A 13,414-nucleotide genomic window follows, 5' to 3' on the forward strand; every position below is an offset into this window, starting at 1 on the left:
TCCCCCTTCTCCAATTTCCATAATTGGTTCCATCGAAACTGACATTAATAAGGTTCATTCCAGGAGAATCAGAAGAGTTGAGAAAATATGGATGAGTTCCATCCACCAAATTTGAAGCTACTACTGTGGTATTCCCAACAACAGCATCAAGGATAGTCTCGGGTGTGACTTCTCCAGATGAAATACCAGATTCTGAAGCAACAGCCATAACAAAGAAATGATAGAATAGAAAGATAAAGGAGAAAAAAAAGGGTTTGGGGGAAGGGGGGGGGGAACAAAGGATAGAGAAATATGATCTCTAAATTAGAGCACCTGCTCCTGATACCATGAAAGCAAAAAGAATTTTTTCACCTTTCTCTCAGAACGTGTGTCTTTGTCCATGATATATGTACCTCTACTTATACAAATAAAGGGGAAAGACAAAGAGACAAAGACCCATAAGGCCATAACTAATTCTGTACAAAAACAAAAAAAAAAGGACAAAGACACATAACCAACTATATTTTATACAACTAGACAACTATATGTACTATGTCTTGATATTGCTTCTGCTTGCTCAATATTTGAGGCACCTTTTGTGAGAGCTCTGTTAACAAAAGTTAAGAACCTAAATATAAGAGGGGCACACTACTACTAAATTGTGTAATTAACACCCACGTGTAAGTTGGATTATTTTGTTTTCATGGCCTAATCAAGTGATGTTTTTTTTAAATAAAGAGGGTAATGAAACACAAACTAAAATTTCATACTAAACTGAGTGAATCATCTCAATTTAAAGGGTAAGTTGTGAATGCGAGACAATTTGATCGACTTATTTTAAGTTTGTCATGATATAAAAAAAAATTGCATTTAAGCTTTACCATCAGTAATTGACAAAATTTATGCACGTCTTTTGGCATATTTAAAAATGATTCACTGTGCCTCATTATCAATATCATAAATGAATGGTTAAGTGGTGCAACATATTAAATACTACTCCATTTGCAATCAAATACCAAAAGGATATCTTTAGAAGGAGAAAAAGAAAAAATAAACACCCAAAAAGGGGCAGTTGCCTTATGGGAGACCGAAACGACGTCGCTGTTGTCGTAGCTTCAACGCCACATACGGGAAACCATTCAGCAATCCCGTTCAAAACGTACTCCTCCATTTCCTCTAATTCTCTGAATTCAATATTAGGGTTAGGGTTACAGAGACAAATCAAAGAATTTTGCTCGTCATCATCAATTTCCATCCCAAATAATGGCAAGCAGATCGGGCAACCGACAACAGGCTAACGCCGGTGGAGCAGCAAACGCAGCAAAACCAGCGATGAGAAAGCCAGTATTCATAAAAGTGGATCAGTTGAAACCGGGAACAAGTGGTCACAATCTGACTGTTAAGGTTGTGAATGCCAACACAATACTCAGCAAGAAACCTAGGAACCCATCATCATCGTTGCGTGTGCCAGCACGACCCCAACAGAACACTCGCATCTCCGAATGTCTTGTTGGGGATGAATCTGGGTCCATCCTTTTCACTGCTCGTAACGATCAAGGTTTATTCCCCTTCTCTTTACTGATGTTTTCACCTTTTTTTGTTGCAATTTTGGACCTTTTATTTTTTACATTTTGTTAATCTGTTTAATTTTATGTGGTCTGTAGATTATGGTTATTGTGCGGGTGGTTTGTGATTTAAAATAAAACTATTTTATTGCAATGCATTTATAAATGTAGCTCTAGGGGGATCTAAAAGTGTATTTTTAAGTGTTTATTTTTGTGGATCTGCATTTTTAATGTGCCAGTTTATCATCATTTTACTTCTGGAGCAGAGATGTATTTGTGTTAGTTTTTGACTCTTAGCATTTGGACAAGGGACGGATAAATACTCGTAATGACCTTCCACAAACCAACCATAAGGTTGGAGGTTCGAGTCACCAAGGGAGCAAATTGGGAAATGGTCACAGTTGAACTCCTGGGTGCAGGGATTGTGTGGTGGAATATTAGTATGTTACCATGTCATGTTAGAATTATGTTGAAGGAGTATACCATTATCCATATTGGCTTTCTTAGATGAGTCTGTGTGGCTGGCGCACTTCATTTTTCCACCTTTAAGGCAGAAGTTGATAGACAAAGTTTGAGTTCAAAAAGCACATTTCCATCTTTTCATTTATTTTAACCCCCCCTCCAACCCCTCCTAAAAAAAGAACTGTTTTGGATATACTATTCACTTCTCACTAGTTACCAAAAAGAAACTCCTTTAACCCTACCTCCTACGACCCTCACTTGTTAATGAAACCTTAGCACAGTCATTTCAGTGTTTCTTTCCACATGCAGAAAGCTTTCATATTTTTGTATTGAGAAAGGTTGCACCATTGCATATGGAAGAAACATGTTGTTCTCTTACTGGTTTGTCTGATTTGGCTGCTTTTTTGGTACTTTTGGTGGCGCTGGGTTAGAAAGAAGTAGTGAGGATTGACTGGTGGAGGCGAGGAAGTGATTTTTGTGAGCATGAAGTAATAAGGGATTCTGAGAAGCTGATATTCAAGGGGATATGTGGGTAGCCAAAAATTTGGGAAGAAGTCAGACGAGTAGCACGGATTAGATGATTGTAGGTGATCAGATTTAAAGGCGAGATATCATTAAGTTAATTTGTTAAACAGCGACTACCTTCAAGTGTGAAAATGCAGAAAACCCACCACTTGGGTGTTTTCTGTATGGGCTCAATACTCATCTCTAAAATTTTCATATCTTAGGCTACTAAGCAACTTTTCCTGTTTGACCTCTACTTTGTTTTTTGTAGAAAGGAAATGGAAATTCACAAAAAGCTCTTATTGAGATTAGACCTTAATGTTTGCAGTGTTCAAAATTTATGGCAAGCTGAAGTAATAAATGTTAATATTTCTTCTCCCATACATAAAAGCATTTCCAATTCCTTGATCAAGTTGAAGTATTAGTTAACCTTTTGCTTGTAGAGTGAAGTTTACATTACTTGGAAAGGTATTCATGGCTGTGTCTATTCCATATAGTAGTCCAAGAGATATATAAGCATGAAGCTGCAGGCAGCATTAGTATGAAATATTGTTTGATCCTAAAGCTCATTAAGGTGGTTGACTAGAATTATGCACCATGTAAATATGTCTTGAGTGTTTGCTATTTATAATTTTTAATGATTTTTTTGAAGCAGATTAACCTGATATTTAGTACAGAATCAAGTTTTATTAGTGTGGTTTTGTGGATTAAGGGTGTGTTTCCTTCAGTTTTTTTCCTTTTCCTTGCATCTTTTGTTTTTGTTTCTTCACATTTGAGTAATACACATGATCAGATTTTTCCTCCTAAATTGCCAAAAAGGAAAAGTTTTTTTTTTTGGTAGCCATAGCATTTACAAGTAATGTGGTGAGCATGCTCTCCTCCACCTAGTTCTTGTGATGTTGATGCACCCAAATGATTTTGGAATTGTGGATTTCCTTAATTTAATCTCGTTTTCTTAAGGGATAGAGAATGAACTTTACTTCTTTGATGTGGTAACATCTTGACTTCTTTGCAGTTGACATGATGAAGCCAGATACCACAATCATACTTCGGAATGCTAAGATTGACATGTTTAAGGGGTCTATGAGGCTAGCTGTTGATAAATGGGGCCGTGTTGAGGTTGCTGAGCCTGCAAATTTTGTGGTCAATGAAGAAAACAATTTATCCTTGGTTGAGTACGAGTTGGTGAATGTCGAAGAATAGAAGTGAATTTTACATTACTAAGGGGGTGGTATTGGGTAAATTTGCTTTTGTGGCTATCTGTTTTTGGTATACGAATCTCACTCAATAAATTAGTTATTGCGTTGAAGATGCTTAACATGTGGTAGGACTAATCTAATATCAGTTCATTGTAAAAAGGATTCACCTTATAAAGAGTGTTAAGGTGGGTGTTAGTATGAGTCTTTTTCTAATATATCTTGCCCTCAGTACATTTTCTAATATATCTTGTGTTATGTTCCTCTAGCAATTTTCTTCTTGTAGTTTTCCTTGTTCCTGAGGGGCTTATTGTACTGATGCCTGCGGTGATGGGATTCACCTCAAAACCATTTATTTGCATCCTCCATGGATCTTAATGCACCAATCTCAGAAATCCAAAACTTTGTTAAGATTTTAAAGATGGGTACTCTTAACTTCTTACCGCTTGTTTGGATGATTGTTACATGTCGTTTCATAATGTATTGCATTGTTTGATGAATACAACGTTTAATGATGTCATGCACCAACAATAGGAAGAATACTTGCAACATTACTAAAAAAACGATATAAATTAGAATTATTATATAAAAACTTTAAGGATAAAATACGATTATTTAATAAAGAAGGGCAAGATGAGAGGAAAAAGTAAGGTAACGATGTCACCACACCAAATCCACGACAGATAACGATACAATACAATTAAGGCCAAATACATCGACAACCCCTTAAAGTTGTTTCACTTTCACTTAAATATTCTATTTTAAGTTTGTTTCATTTGAACACTCCAACCATATCTCAAATGTGTCATTTAAACACAACTTAATGATGTGACATAGTACGTGAATTACACTATTTTCCAGAGCGTGAGATATCAATATTTCTATTTTTCATTTTTTTACTTTCTTTTACCTCCTATTCTTTGGCACATCATTGTCCACATCACCCCCTTCCTCTCTCTTTCTACCTCCGCCGGTTCACCACCATCACCTTGTTGTCTTAAATTTTATTGCCGGAATTAATGGAGATCGCCGGTAAAATCCCAAACATGTTATTCTTTTTTATTTCTTTCCTTTTTTCTCAACTCAAATTTTTTCTTCTCCAGTTAGCTAAAAGAAGAGATTTTCAACGTAAAAAGCAAGAAAAAAATTGACATAAATTTCTCCCTTCCCCAAATCTGAAAATCCAAAAACGGTACTTTTGGGTGCAGGAATACTAATGGTGGTAGTTTACTATTCCTCTGTTGCTTTTCGTTTCATCTTCAGAACACTTGATTTAAAGGTCATCGTTACTGTCGCTGTTGCTGCGAAAGTTAGCAGCATTAAGAGCATGACAGCAATTTCAGTCAATAATGTTCATTGGGTGTGGAGATTAGGAGAAAGAAAATGGTGGTAGGTGTGTTCATTGGGTATGGAGATTAGGAGAAAGAAAGAGGACATGCGGGTACCTGTGTTTTTTCGTTTTGGCAGATGAAGACGGAAGGAGGGGGCGGGGCTTGGGGGAAGATGACTAAGGGTGGCGTAGGGTTCTTGTTAAAAAGCTTCTTTTTCTTTTAATTTGTCCAAGTTAAATCCACATGTCCCTTTTTATTCGTCGCTTTGGCGAGTGAATTACACGCGTCTTATATGGTTGGCTACTTATTAATTTTGTGTTTAAATGGCACATTTGAGATATGGTTGGAGTGTTCAAATAAAACACACTTAAAATAAAGTTTTTAAGTAAAAAATGAGGACAATTTTAAGGGACTGACAATATATTTGACCTACAATTAAATTAAATTAACAATACGATACAATACAATATGTAACCACCATCCAAACAAGCTGTCAAGCAACTGATCAATTTCGTTATGGTGATACTGCTATAATGTTTCTAAATCGTGCCAAAGTAACTGGGCGGAACAGTCTATCTCCCTCTGGGTTCCTATTATATTATTGTTTTTATGTTATAATGGTTCTTAAATGGCTGCCTCGTATCTCACGTTAAGTGGCTGTTGCAGAGAAAAATCATTGAGGAAACTGTTCCAGAGAAACTTCCCTCATGTGTTGAAGCATGAAAAATACTAACTCTATAAGCCGTGTTACATTAAATCAAACAATTTATTTAGGATGCATCTCACTTAATATAGTTATGTGATAATAGTGTATATGCAAAACATATTTCGGACTTACAATTGGTGTAAACATTGAGTGCGGTTAATTTTGCAATATGCACACTGATACATACTGACGTTTGGGGTTTTGTTCCTGTTTGCTTGCTTGTTTAATGTTTAATTGGCTCGAAGACCCAAACCAATAAATGAAACCATACGCCATTTAGGTCTCCCCGGCATGTGGGTCATAGCTTGAAGATAGCTTGCACTGGTTGAGTGATTGTACTAAATAAAATAAGTGGAATATTTTTTGACGCAAAATATCATACTTAGTGCTTTAAAAAGATTAGGCATGTTTTGGTTATTTCAACTCAATCCGCTACAGCCTACAGGATGAAAACAATAACTCCTATTAAAGCGTTATGACTACAATAAAATTACACATTTTCCTTATTAGGTTGTTTCAAAAAGTATGACACATTTCTACAATTAAAAATAATTCAACTTTAAACTTCATTTTACTCTTAATGAAAAACTTTTATAATCACACAAATATCATAGCTCCACAAAACTTTTATCCTTAAGCTTTTAAAACTACAAGTTTCAAAAGTTTTTTTTCTCTTAAAACTCCGCGCCGAGTCTCATCAGCAAAGTACATCTGAATATGATAGCCTCTTTAAACGGAAAATTAAAGGGGTAAAGGGGGAAAAACTTCATTAGCATCACTGCAGATGCTTGAATTAGTTTATTATACCACAACTCTGACTCTTATTAGACTCTTCACAACTTAAACTAGCAGACATCCAATTTATATGGAAAAAATTATCTGTATTTGCACTAAAATTTTCAGGGGAAGGATAAATTCTAGTACCTCTTTTTGGTAATAAAACCGACTGTGTGCCAAAGAAAACAAAGATCATCATTTCACTCCAAAATACATCAGAAAACAACTTGGGTACTAGTGTTACATTGTCCATCTAGATCCATTGGTCTACAAAGACATGCACTGCATCCCAAAACATTTTACCAATCATCCATCTACAATACAAGAGGAAAGGAAGCACTTACGGCAGGCAACCGAAATAACTAAGTAAATTACCATAAAGCAACAATCAGAAGTCAGTTTAAAAGGCTCGGGGGCAGTGGGGAGAGAAGGCATGCAAAGAATTCTTAAGTCAGAAAGTCTTATTGAAAGTTCATAGCATTGATTGGGAAGATCCAAAATCTTCAAGCTGAAAGGTAGTCAAAGCAGCAATCACAGCCCTAACCAAGCAAAAACTAAAATCAAACACTGATGTAACAACTATAATAATTTAACCTACAACACTGCTGTGCTATCACCACTCTAGACATAAGTTTCTTGATTCAATAAATTAAACCTGCACTCGAGCTTTCTATAATGATTTGCTTTCAAACCAGATTTTAGTACCAACCAGTTCCTTAAGTCATCTGGAACATTATGTACAAATTAAATTTTAAATCAGAGGCACATACCACACTAACGAATACACTTCGACATTTAGCTCAGTCCAAGAACCTACATATTACATTCTTCAGATTTTGATGTATCCAGGGATGGCGTATAACTCCTTGAACAAAACTTAGAATTTCCCACAGATTGGCAATATATAACCAATCAAAGATAAAGATTAGGTTTATTTCACTTGAACTGGCAAAAATATTATAAATCTGATACCTTGAATTATACTAGTTTACTCATTTTCTTGTATAGTCATAAGCACTAGGAGCTTCAAAGATCTAAACGAGTAAATACAACCCAATAAAAACTGCAAAGAAGCCAGAATTTACTGGAAAAGGTCATATGGGAAGATTATAATGAAAATCAGATGACAGTCACAGAAGAAAATATATATTTCTTCATTCGAGCTCATACAGTACTCTATTTTTCAGACATTCTCTCAGAGTGCATGGACATTAAACTTCGCTTGAACCCTCCGACATTCATCATAGATCATCATTGCAATCTGATTAAATACCAAGTATTAGAATGACCCTAAGCATGATTAAACTAACAGTAAAATAAGAAAGGGAAAAAAATTGTAAGCAAGAAGCCTTCAGCCTACCCAATTCAGTTATCTGGAGGGTTATTTAAGGCATTAACTCATCAAGAATCAAATGATAGTATCTACACAGCAATCTATAATCAGACAAGAATAGCAACTTGCAGCAAATAGATAAATTAGATGCTTCAAAGTTCAAACAATACTCCCAAGAAACTAGAATAGGGTCAATAAAGTACCTTCTCTAGCACCACAAAAGAAAACATTATTAAGGTTTGGGTAAAACGTTTTTGAGACAAATTAAAGCTTTAGCCGTCCCACAATATCTAATAACAATGTGCTTCCATAGGACTTCAACATGTAAATACCAAATGATAATACAGTCCAACAGAAGCCAGAATTCACAGAAAGGAAAGTGTCCCAAGTTCTCATTCAGTACTCTACTTATCAGTTGCTTAGACTGCATGGATATAAAACTTCGCTTGAACTCTCTGACAATCATCATACATCATCATTGCAATCTGATTAAATACCAAGTATTAGAATGATGCTGACAACTACAACTGGAAATGCAAAATTCATATCTAAGCAACTTTTGGTCCCACAGACTATCTGATTCAGTTTTCTTGAAGCTTAATATGAAATTAACTCATCAACAATCAATACCAGCTGCATGATTCACAAATCTGCAAGAAATAGGTATTTCGATATCAATCTACAATCAGACAGCACAAATCATATAAATGAACATTTCAAGTCCCAACACCATGTCAAAATACATTTATATCATGTAAGCTGAAGTCATAAGGATTAAAGGAGCTTCAGTTGCGAGTTAGCTACTGCCGAAATTTCTTCAGAGATTAGAAGGGCCAAAAAGGGGATAAAAAGAAGGAGAAAAGGCAAAAAACACTACAGTATCCGAAATGCAACTCTAGCATTCAAGTCAACAGTAAAACAATGAGCAGTGTGTAGGCAATATTTATGATATGAATAGCTGCATCTACTCATCAACTTATATCAAACATCAAGCCTACAACTTTGGTTAGGCATTTGAAAGGCGAGTAATGATTAAGTGGTTCTTCAACACTGGAGAAAGAAAAAGAGTGGTAGCGTAAACCAATATGATCCTTTTTCCGTAGATACTAACATCTTTTACTTGGCAAATCCAAAACTTTTCAGCAAATTCAAGCTTAAGTTTGTAAATTCACAGAGGGGAGGTTCCTCATCAACCCTAAGTGGACCAAAAAAAGGAAAAAGAAATAGCAGCTACAAGTTACTTAAAACTCCAGCATAAGAAGATATACTTGAACTTCATTTCATGATCTTCATCTAGTCCTCTTTTGCCCTACAAGATCAAAAGAATATGCATCGTTTACCTTTACCGGAGGAAAGAGGAAGTAACATATAGTAACAACTTTGGCTGATAAATAAAAATTGAAGAAGTTAAAAAGTTAAAACCATTTTATCAATGGATAAAGTCCTTTGATATTTCGAAGAAAAAAGTATAAATATTCCTACAAAATATGTTTTTAGCAGAATAATTCAATTAATTCTATTGCCAAATATACATACTTTAATTCATCACCATTTATTCTCTCCTTGTGAAGGGAGGGACCTGGAGAGCCAAAAAAACGTCTTTTGAAGTTCAGAGCTAAAATAAATGCAAACATTTCACTACTGCTAAGTGCGGCTTCAGGCAATCAACACTGCCCATATATCGTCTAGACGTCTACCACTAGACTCAAAGGCCAAAATGGAGAAAGAGAGAACATCTAAAGATACAGAATGTTTAGCTTACTGGCAAATCAAAACAATCGAATCTGTACATAGCACAATCTTTTTGAGACCTAAGCAAACACAATTTAAGGCCAAACAACTACAATTCACACATTCACAAAGACACAAACAAAAATATACAGATATAATACAAGCATAAATCAATATAAGAAGTGCAGAATAAAGTAGTATGAAATATACCTTCAAGAGTCCAACCATAACTCCGAGGCGTAGCGGAAAGCATTGAAGTCAGCAATGCAGAAGCAGTGGCAGTGTGATAAGGAAGCATTGTTTCAACTGCGCAGCTCATTTCAACAGGCGACCTAACAAAAATAATTGTAAAATTCAAAAAGATTGAATATCATATAACAAAATTTAACAATAGATACTCAGTTAATCGATGAAAATGAAAAAAATAATCATTTGTGTTTACTGCCTGACCTGAAAATGCGAGCAGTGAGGGGTTTTTGAGTGGGGATGCGAAAGGGAGAAGGAGAGGCCTTAGGCTTGGCAGCGGCGGCAACTCTCGTGGCGGCGGTTCTGGCGGAGGAGGTGGCGGAGCGAAGGACGGACCTGGCGGCGAAAGTGGCCATGCTTCGGATCGCGAGGGCTCTGAGAGAGATGAGATGAGATTCGACCGGCGAAGTGCTAAAAGGGCTTTGTTGGGGTTTTAGGTTCTCAGATTTCGGGGCCTTTTCCGTCTTTTTGTAATCTAATTGATTACAAAACCACAAACGAATGAGTAAATGGCACTAGAGGTCACTAATTTGTTTTGAGAAAGATAAAAGTGAGATTTAACTTGAATCTAGTTCTTTTTATCTTTGTTTTGTGAACATAACAATTTGGTCTTTTAAAACATTTTTGCTCAATCCTGAATTACAAAAGGAAATCAATTATATCAAATTGTTAGTGAGACTACCTATCATTAAGGTTCTCAATACATTTATCTTGTGTCATGGGTACTAACCTTAGCACTTTCACTAATTACAAGAAAAGATAAAGTTATCAATCTTGAACCTATTTTTATCATTGGAATGTGTCTCGCACATTTATTATATAAGTTTTACATCATTAGATTGATTATTTATTCCCGTTTCTTTCATTTATTCAGAGAATTGTACTTTATTTCCGTTCTATTTACAAATCTTGAGAGCTATAAATTGAAGATCAAATTGAGTATTTTCATCATACATTAAAAACGATAGATAAGTGTCCTTCATTTGGGAAATGATTTTTCACAAAAGTATTGGGAAACATCTTAAGCTTGCACGATGTATGTTTTGCGCGGAATCAATTTAGCCACAAGAGCATTATCGTCTAATTTAACTGCATTTTTCACTAGACAAATTCAGTTCTTGGCCCAAGATTGTAGTGGCCCTTAAAAACGGGTAAAGTGTTCAATAATCAAACTTTGATGCATATATTAAAATATGAAAAAGAAAGAGTTTCTAAACAAGTAGCGCCTGTAGCTCAGTGGATAGAGCGTCTGTTTCCTAAGCAGAAAGTCGTAGGTTCGACCCCTACCTGGCGCGTTATATATGTTTATTTTGTTGTCATTTGATTTCTGATTGTATTACAGTCCTGGGTCCTGGTTTCTTTCTTGTCTTTGGTTTACAGCTTCAACTTGTTAATCCATTAGTAAAGATTCACTACTTGTTAGTTTATCAAAATCATTTTTGGTTCTTCATAAAACTGTCGAAATTTTTAGTTTTACGCATCAATTCTTAATGATCAAAATATAGGTAACATCAGAAGGCAGAAGTATTACTTGATCCTAAACAATAGGAAGTAACCATAAGAATCTGTTGTTTACAATTGCATGAAGGTTTAATCCATATACAACTGTTAACAATTCTGTGTTATTTTACTCGCTAGGTACAATTTTATTAGCAAAATACAAAGAGAAAAACAAAAAACATCAGTCTAGTGTCACAATCATTTTGGTGACTGCCGACTGTCCTAAATTGTGAGAAAACTCAATGTTTAGGTGAATTACTCTTATTACGACTCATCTTCTCTAACACATTATGTAGCAATGGAACACAAAGTTTCTGTGACATATCCCCTTCTTGGAACTTGTAATCCTCCGACTCTGATCGTCTAGTTGAAACATTCTCATTTTTCTCAAGGTGGACTCTGTTTCGAAAGTCTGATTTTCCTCTGTTTACTGGTCTGATTCCGATAAGTCGGCCTAGAGAAACACTTTGATCTTGAAAGAAAGACATTGTGGACTGAAACATATCCCAGAAAGTAGCATTAATATCTGTTTATGCATTATCAGGGACAGATGCATGTTGCATTCACTGATGTCGAATCCAACTTTATACATATTTAAAGTTTTTTTACAACTATACTAAATTTGAACAACTGTGACCAAGTAATTAATTACCTCAGTGTCAAGGTTGGAGGATGTAAAGGATGAGAAACTAGGTGAAGATATGTACAAACGGTATGCTGCTTCTTCTGTTGCAGCTGCAGCTGTTACAACCTGAGATCTCTCAGCCACTCTAAGCCTTATGTTCATGTTTTCAAGTCCCAGTGGCCATCCACTAGGTTCCTCATGCTCCTGGAAATACATAATTAATTAGTGCAAATTATCAACTGTAACCATTGCTCTTGATCCAAATTATGTACACATATGTAAAACAAATTTACAAGGTATACATGTATTGATATAATAAGATTACACTAATTCTGAACTCTGGCTCTAAATCTTGGATATGCCGAACTAAAAGCACAATCTTAAAAAAGAAAAAATCAAGAACAACGCTAAGAGGCTAAAAGCCTAAGTTTCGAAGCCCAATCTTCACTCCCCTAACTCGAAAAACAAAGTCATCACTCAAGATTGCTGCTATATCACAGCAGAGCAGTGAATCAGTCTTGGATGCAGTTACTCAATCAAACTTGTCACTGCAAAGGGGGCAATTTTCATTTGTTCCTTAATCTGCTGCAATCATTTTATAATATATATGGGATACCCCCTTACCCCAAACCGCATCCCACTACTTCCTTAAGAAAAACAAACAGTTAACCTATTTCCAGGCAGAGGTATGGTTGAAAATACTAAACCAAGAGTTTCAGTGTGCAAATCAAGTGTTCATATTATAGAAAGCTGCCAAGATAATAAACCAAAGAAATAATGTAATAACTTTGAATCCTAATTCGTACGCAAACAAACAATTCATTCAGAAGACTGCCGGTGCAATATCATACCTGTGTTACAACCATGGCTGTAGAATTAAGAAGGGTTTCTCTGGCAAAAGATGAGGAGTCAAGACTCAAGAGAAGTATAAAGATGATGATCTGAGTATATCATTCAAAAGGGACAGCAAAAAGAGTATATTTGGAAGGAGTGAGCACTGAAATCTAAGTTAAATAAAGGGGGAGTCTTTATTACAATCTTCACATTCTTTCCATACAACAAATAAGTGGTTGAATAGCCTTTCCAGGGCCCCACTCAGGGGTTCAGCTTTTATATCGAGTTACACCCTTGGGGGTCCCTTCACGTACGAGACTTCTACTAGTTCACAAATTGGGCTCGAATGCAAAAATAAAATAAAATAAAATAACAACAACAACAACACCACCAACAACAATAATAATAATAATAATACAACGATAACAAACCATTATATTTCCACAAGTGGGGTCTGGGGAGGATAATGTGTACGCATGCCTTAATCCTATGTAGTGAAGGTAGAAAGACTGTTTTCAATAGACTCTCGACTTAGAAAAGATGAGAAGAAGAAGAAGAAGAAAAGGAGGGAGAATAAGAGAAAGAAAGGAATGGGGGAGAAAAGAGGGAATAGGAAGAGAGAAGT

At 35.6% G+C, this 13,414-nt stretch overlaps 3 protein-coding genes and 1 non-coding gene across 19 annotated transcripts; 2 read left to right on the forward strand and 2 right to left on the reverse strand.

Moving 5' to 3' along the window:
- The first annotated feature begins 1,109 nt into the window (after positions 1 to 1,109).
- On the forward strand, positions 1,110 to 3,952 carry LOC107824699 (uncharacterized protein At4g28440-like). Its single transcript, XM_016651501.2, has 2 exons — positions 1,110 to 1,537; positions 3,526 to 3,952. Exons 1-2 carry the CDS (start codon positions 1,243 to 1,245, stop codon positions 3,711 to 3,713), a joined length of 483 nt encoding a protein of 160 aa, XP_016506987.1. The 5' UTR covers positions 1,110 to 1,242; the 3' UTR covers positions 3,714 to 3,952.
- Positions 3,953 to 7,579: 3,627 nt separating this feature from the next.
- On the reverse strand, positions 7,580 to 10,355 carry LOC107824697 (protein NUCLEAR FUSION DEFECTIVE 6, mitochondrial). Of its 16 annotated transcripts, none has more exons than XM_075234928.1 (6): positions 10,035 to 10,338; positions 9,795 to 9,916; positions 9,390 to 9,432; positions 9,122 to 9,162; positions 8,484 to 8,503; positions 7,580 to 7,781 (listed from the first exon to the last, which is right to left on the reverse strand). In XM_075234928.1, exons 1-4 carry the CDS (start codon positions 10,184 to 10,186, stop codon positions 9,147 to 9,149), a joined length of 333 nt encoding a protein of 110 aa, XP_075091029.1. In that variant the 5' UTR covers positions 10,187 to 10,338; the 3' UTR covers positions 7,580 to 7,781; positions 8,484 to 8,503; positions 9,122 to 9,146. The 16 variants fall into 16 exon arrangements, with proteins under 16 accessions (XP_075091029.1, XP_075091026.1, XP_075091032.1 ...); XM_075234927.1 differs by lacking the exon at positions 7,580 to 7,781 and adding an exon at positions 8,143 to 8,338; XM_075234925.1 differs by lacking the exon at positions 8,484 to 8,503.
- Positions 10,356 to 11,052: 697 nt separating this feature from the next.
- Positions 11,053 to 11,125, forward strand: TRNAR-CCU (transfer RNA arginine (anticodon CCU)). Its single transcript has one exon. It is a non-coding gene; the product is annotated as a tRNA-Arg (tRNA).
- Positions 11,126 to 11,357: 232 nt separating this feature from the next.
- On the reverse strand, positions 11,358 to 13,029 carry LOC107824696 (uncharacterized). The gene is made up of 3 exons (XM_016651492.2): positions 12,807 to 13,029; positions 11,983 to 12,159; positions 11,358 to 11,824 (listed from the first exon to the last, which is right to left on the reverse strand). Exons 1-3 carry the CDS (start codon positions 12,819 to 12,821, stop codon positions 11,570 to 11,572), a joined length of 447 nt encoding a protein of 148 aa, XP_016506978.1. The 5' UTR covers positions 12,822 to 13,029; the 3' UTR covers positions 11,358 to 11,569.
- Between the last annotated feature and the right edge of the window lie 385 nt (positions 13,030 to 13,414).

The sequence above is a fragment of the Nicotiana tabacum genome, chromosome 17 (genome assembly GCF_000715075.1).
Source record: "Nicotiana tabacum cultivar K326 chromosome 17, ASM71507v2, whole genome shotgun sequence".
Lineage (NCBI taxonomy): Eukaryota > Viridiplantae > Streptophyta > Magnoliopsida > Solanales > Solanaceae > Nicotiana > Nicotiana tabacum.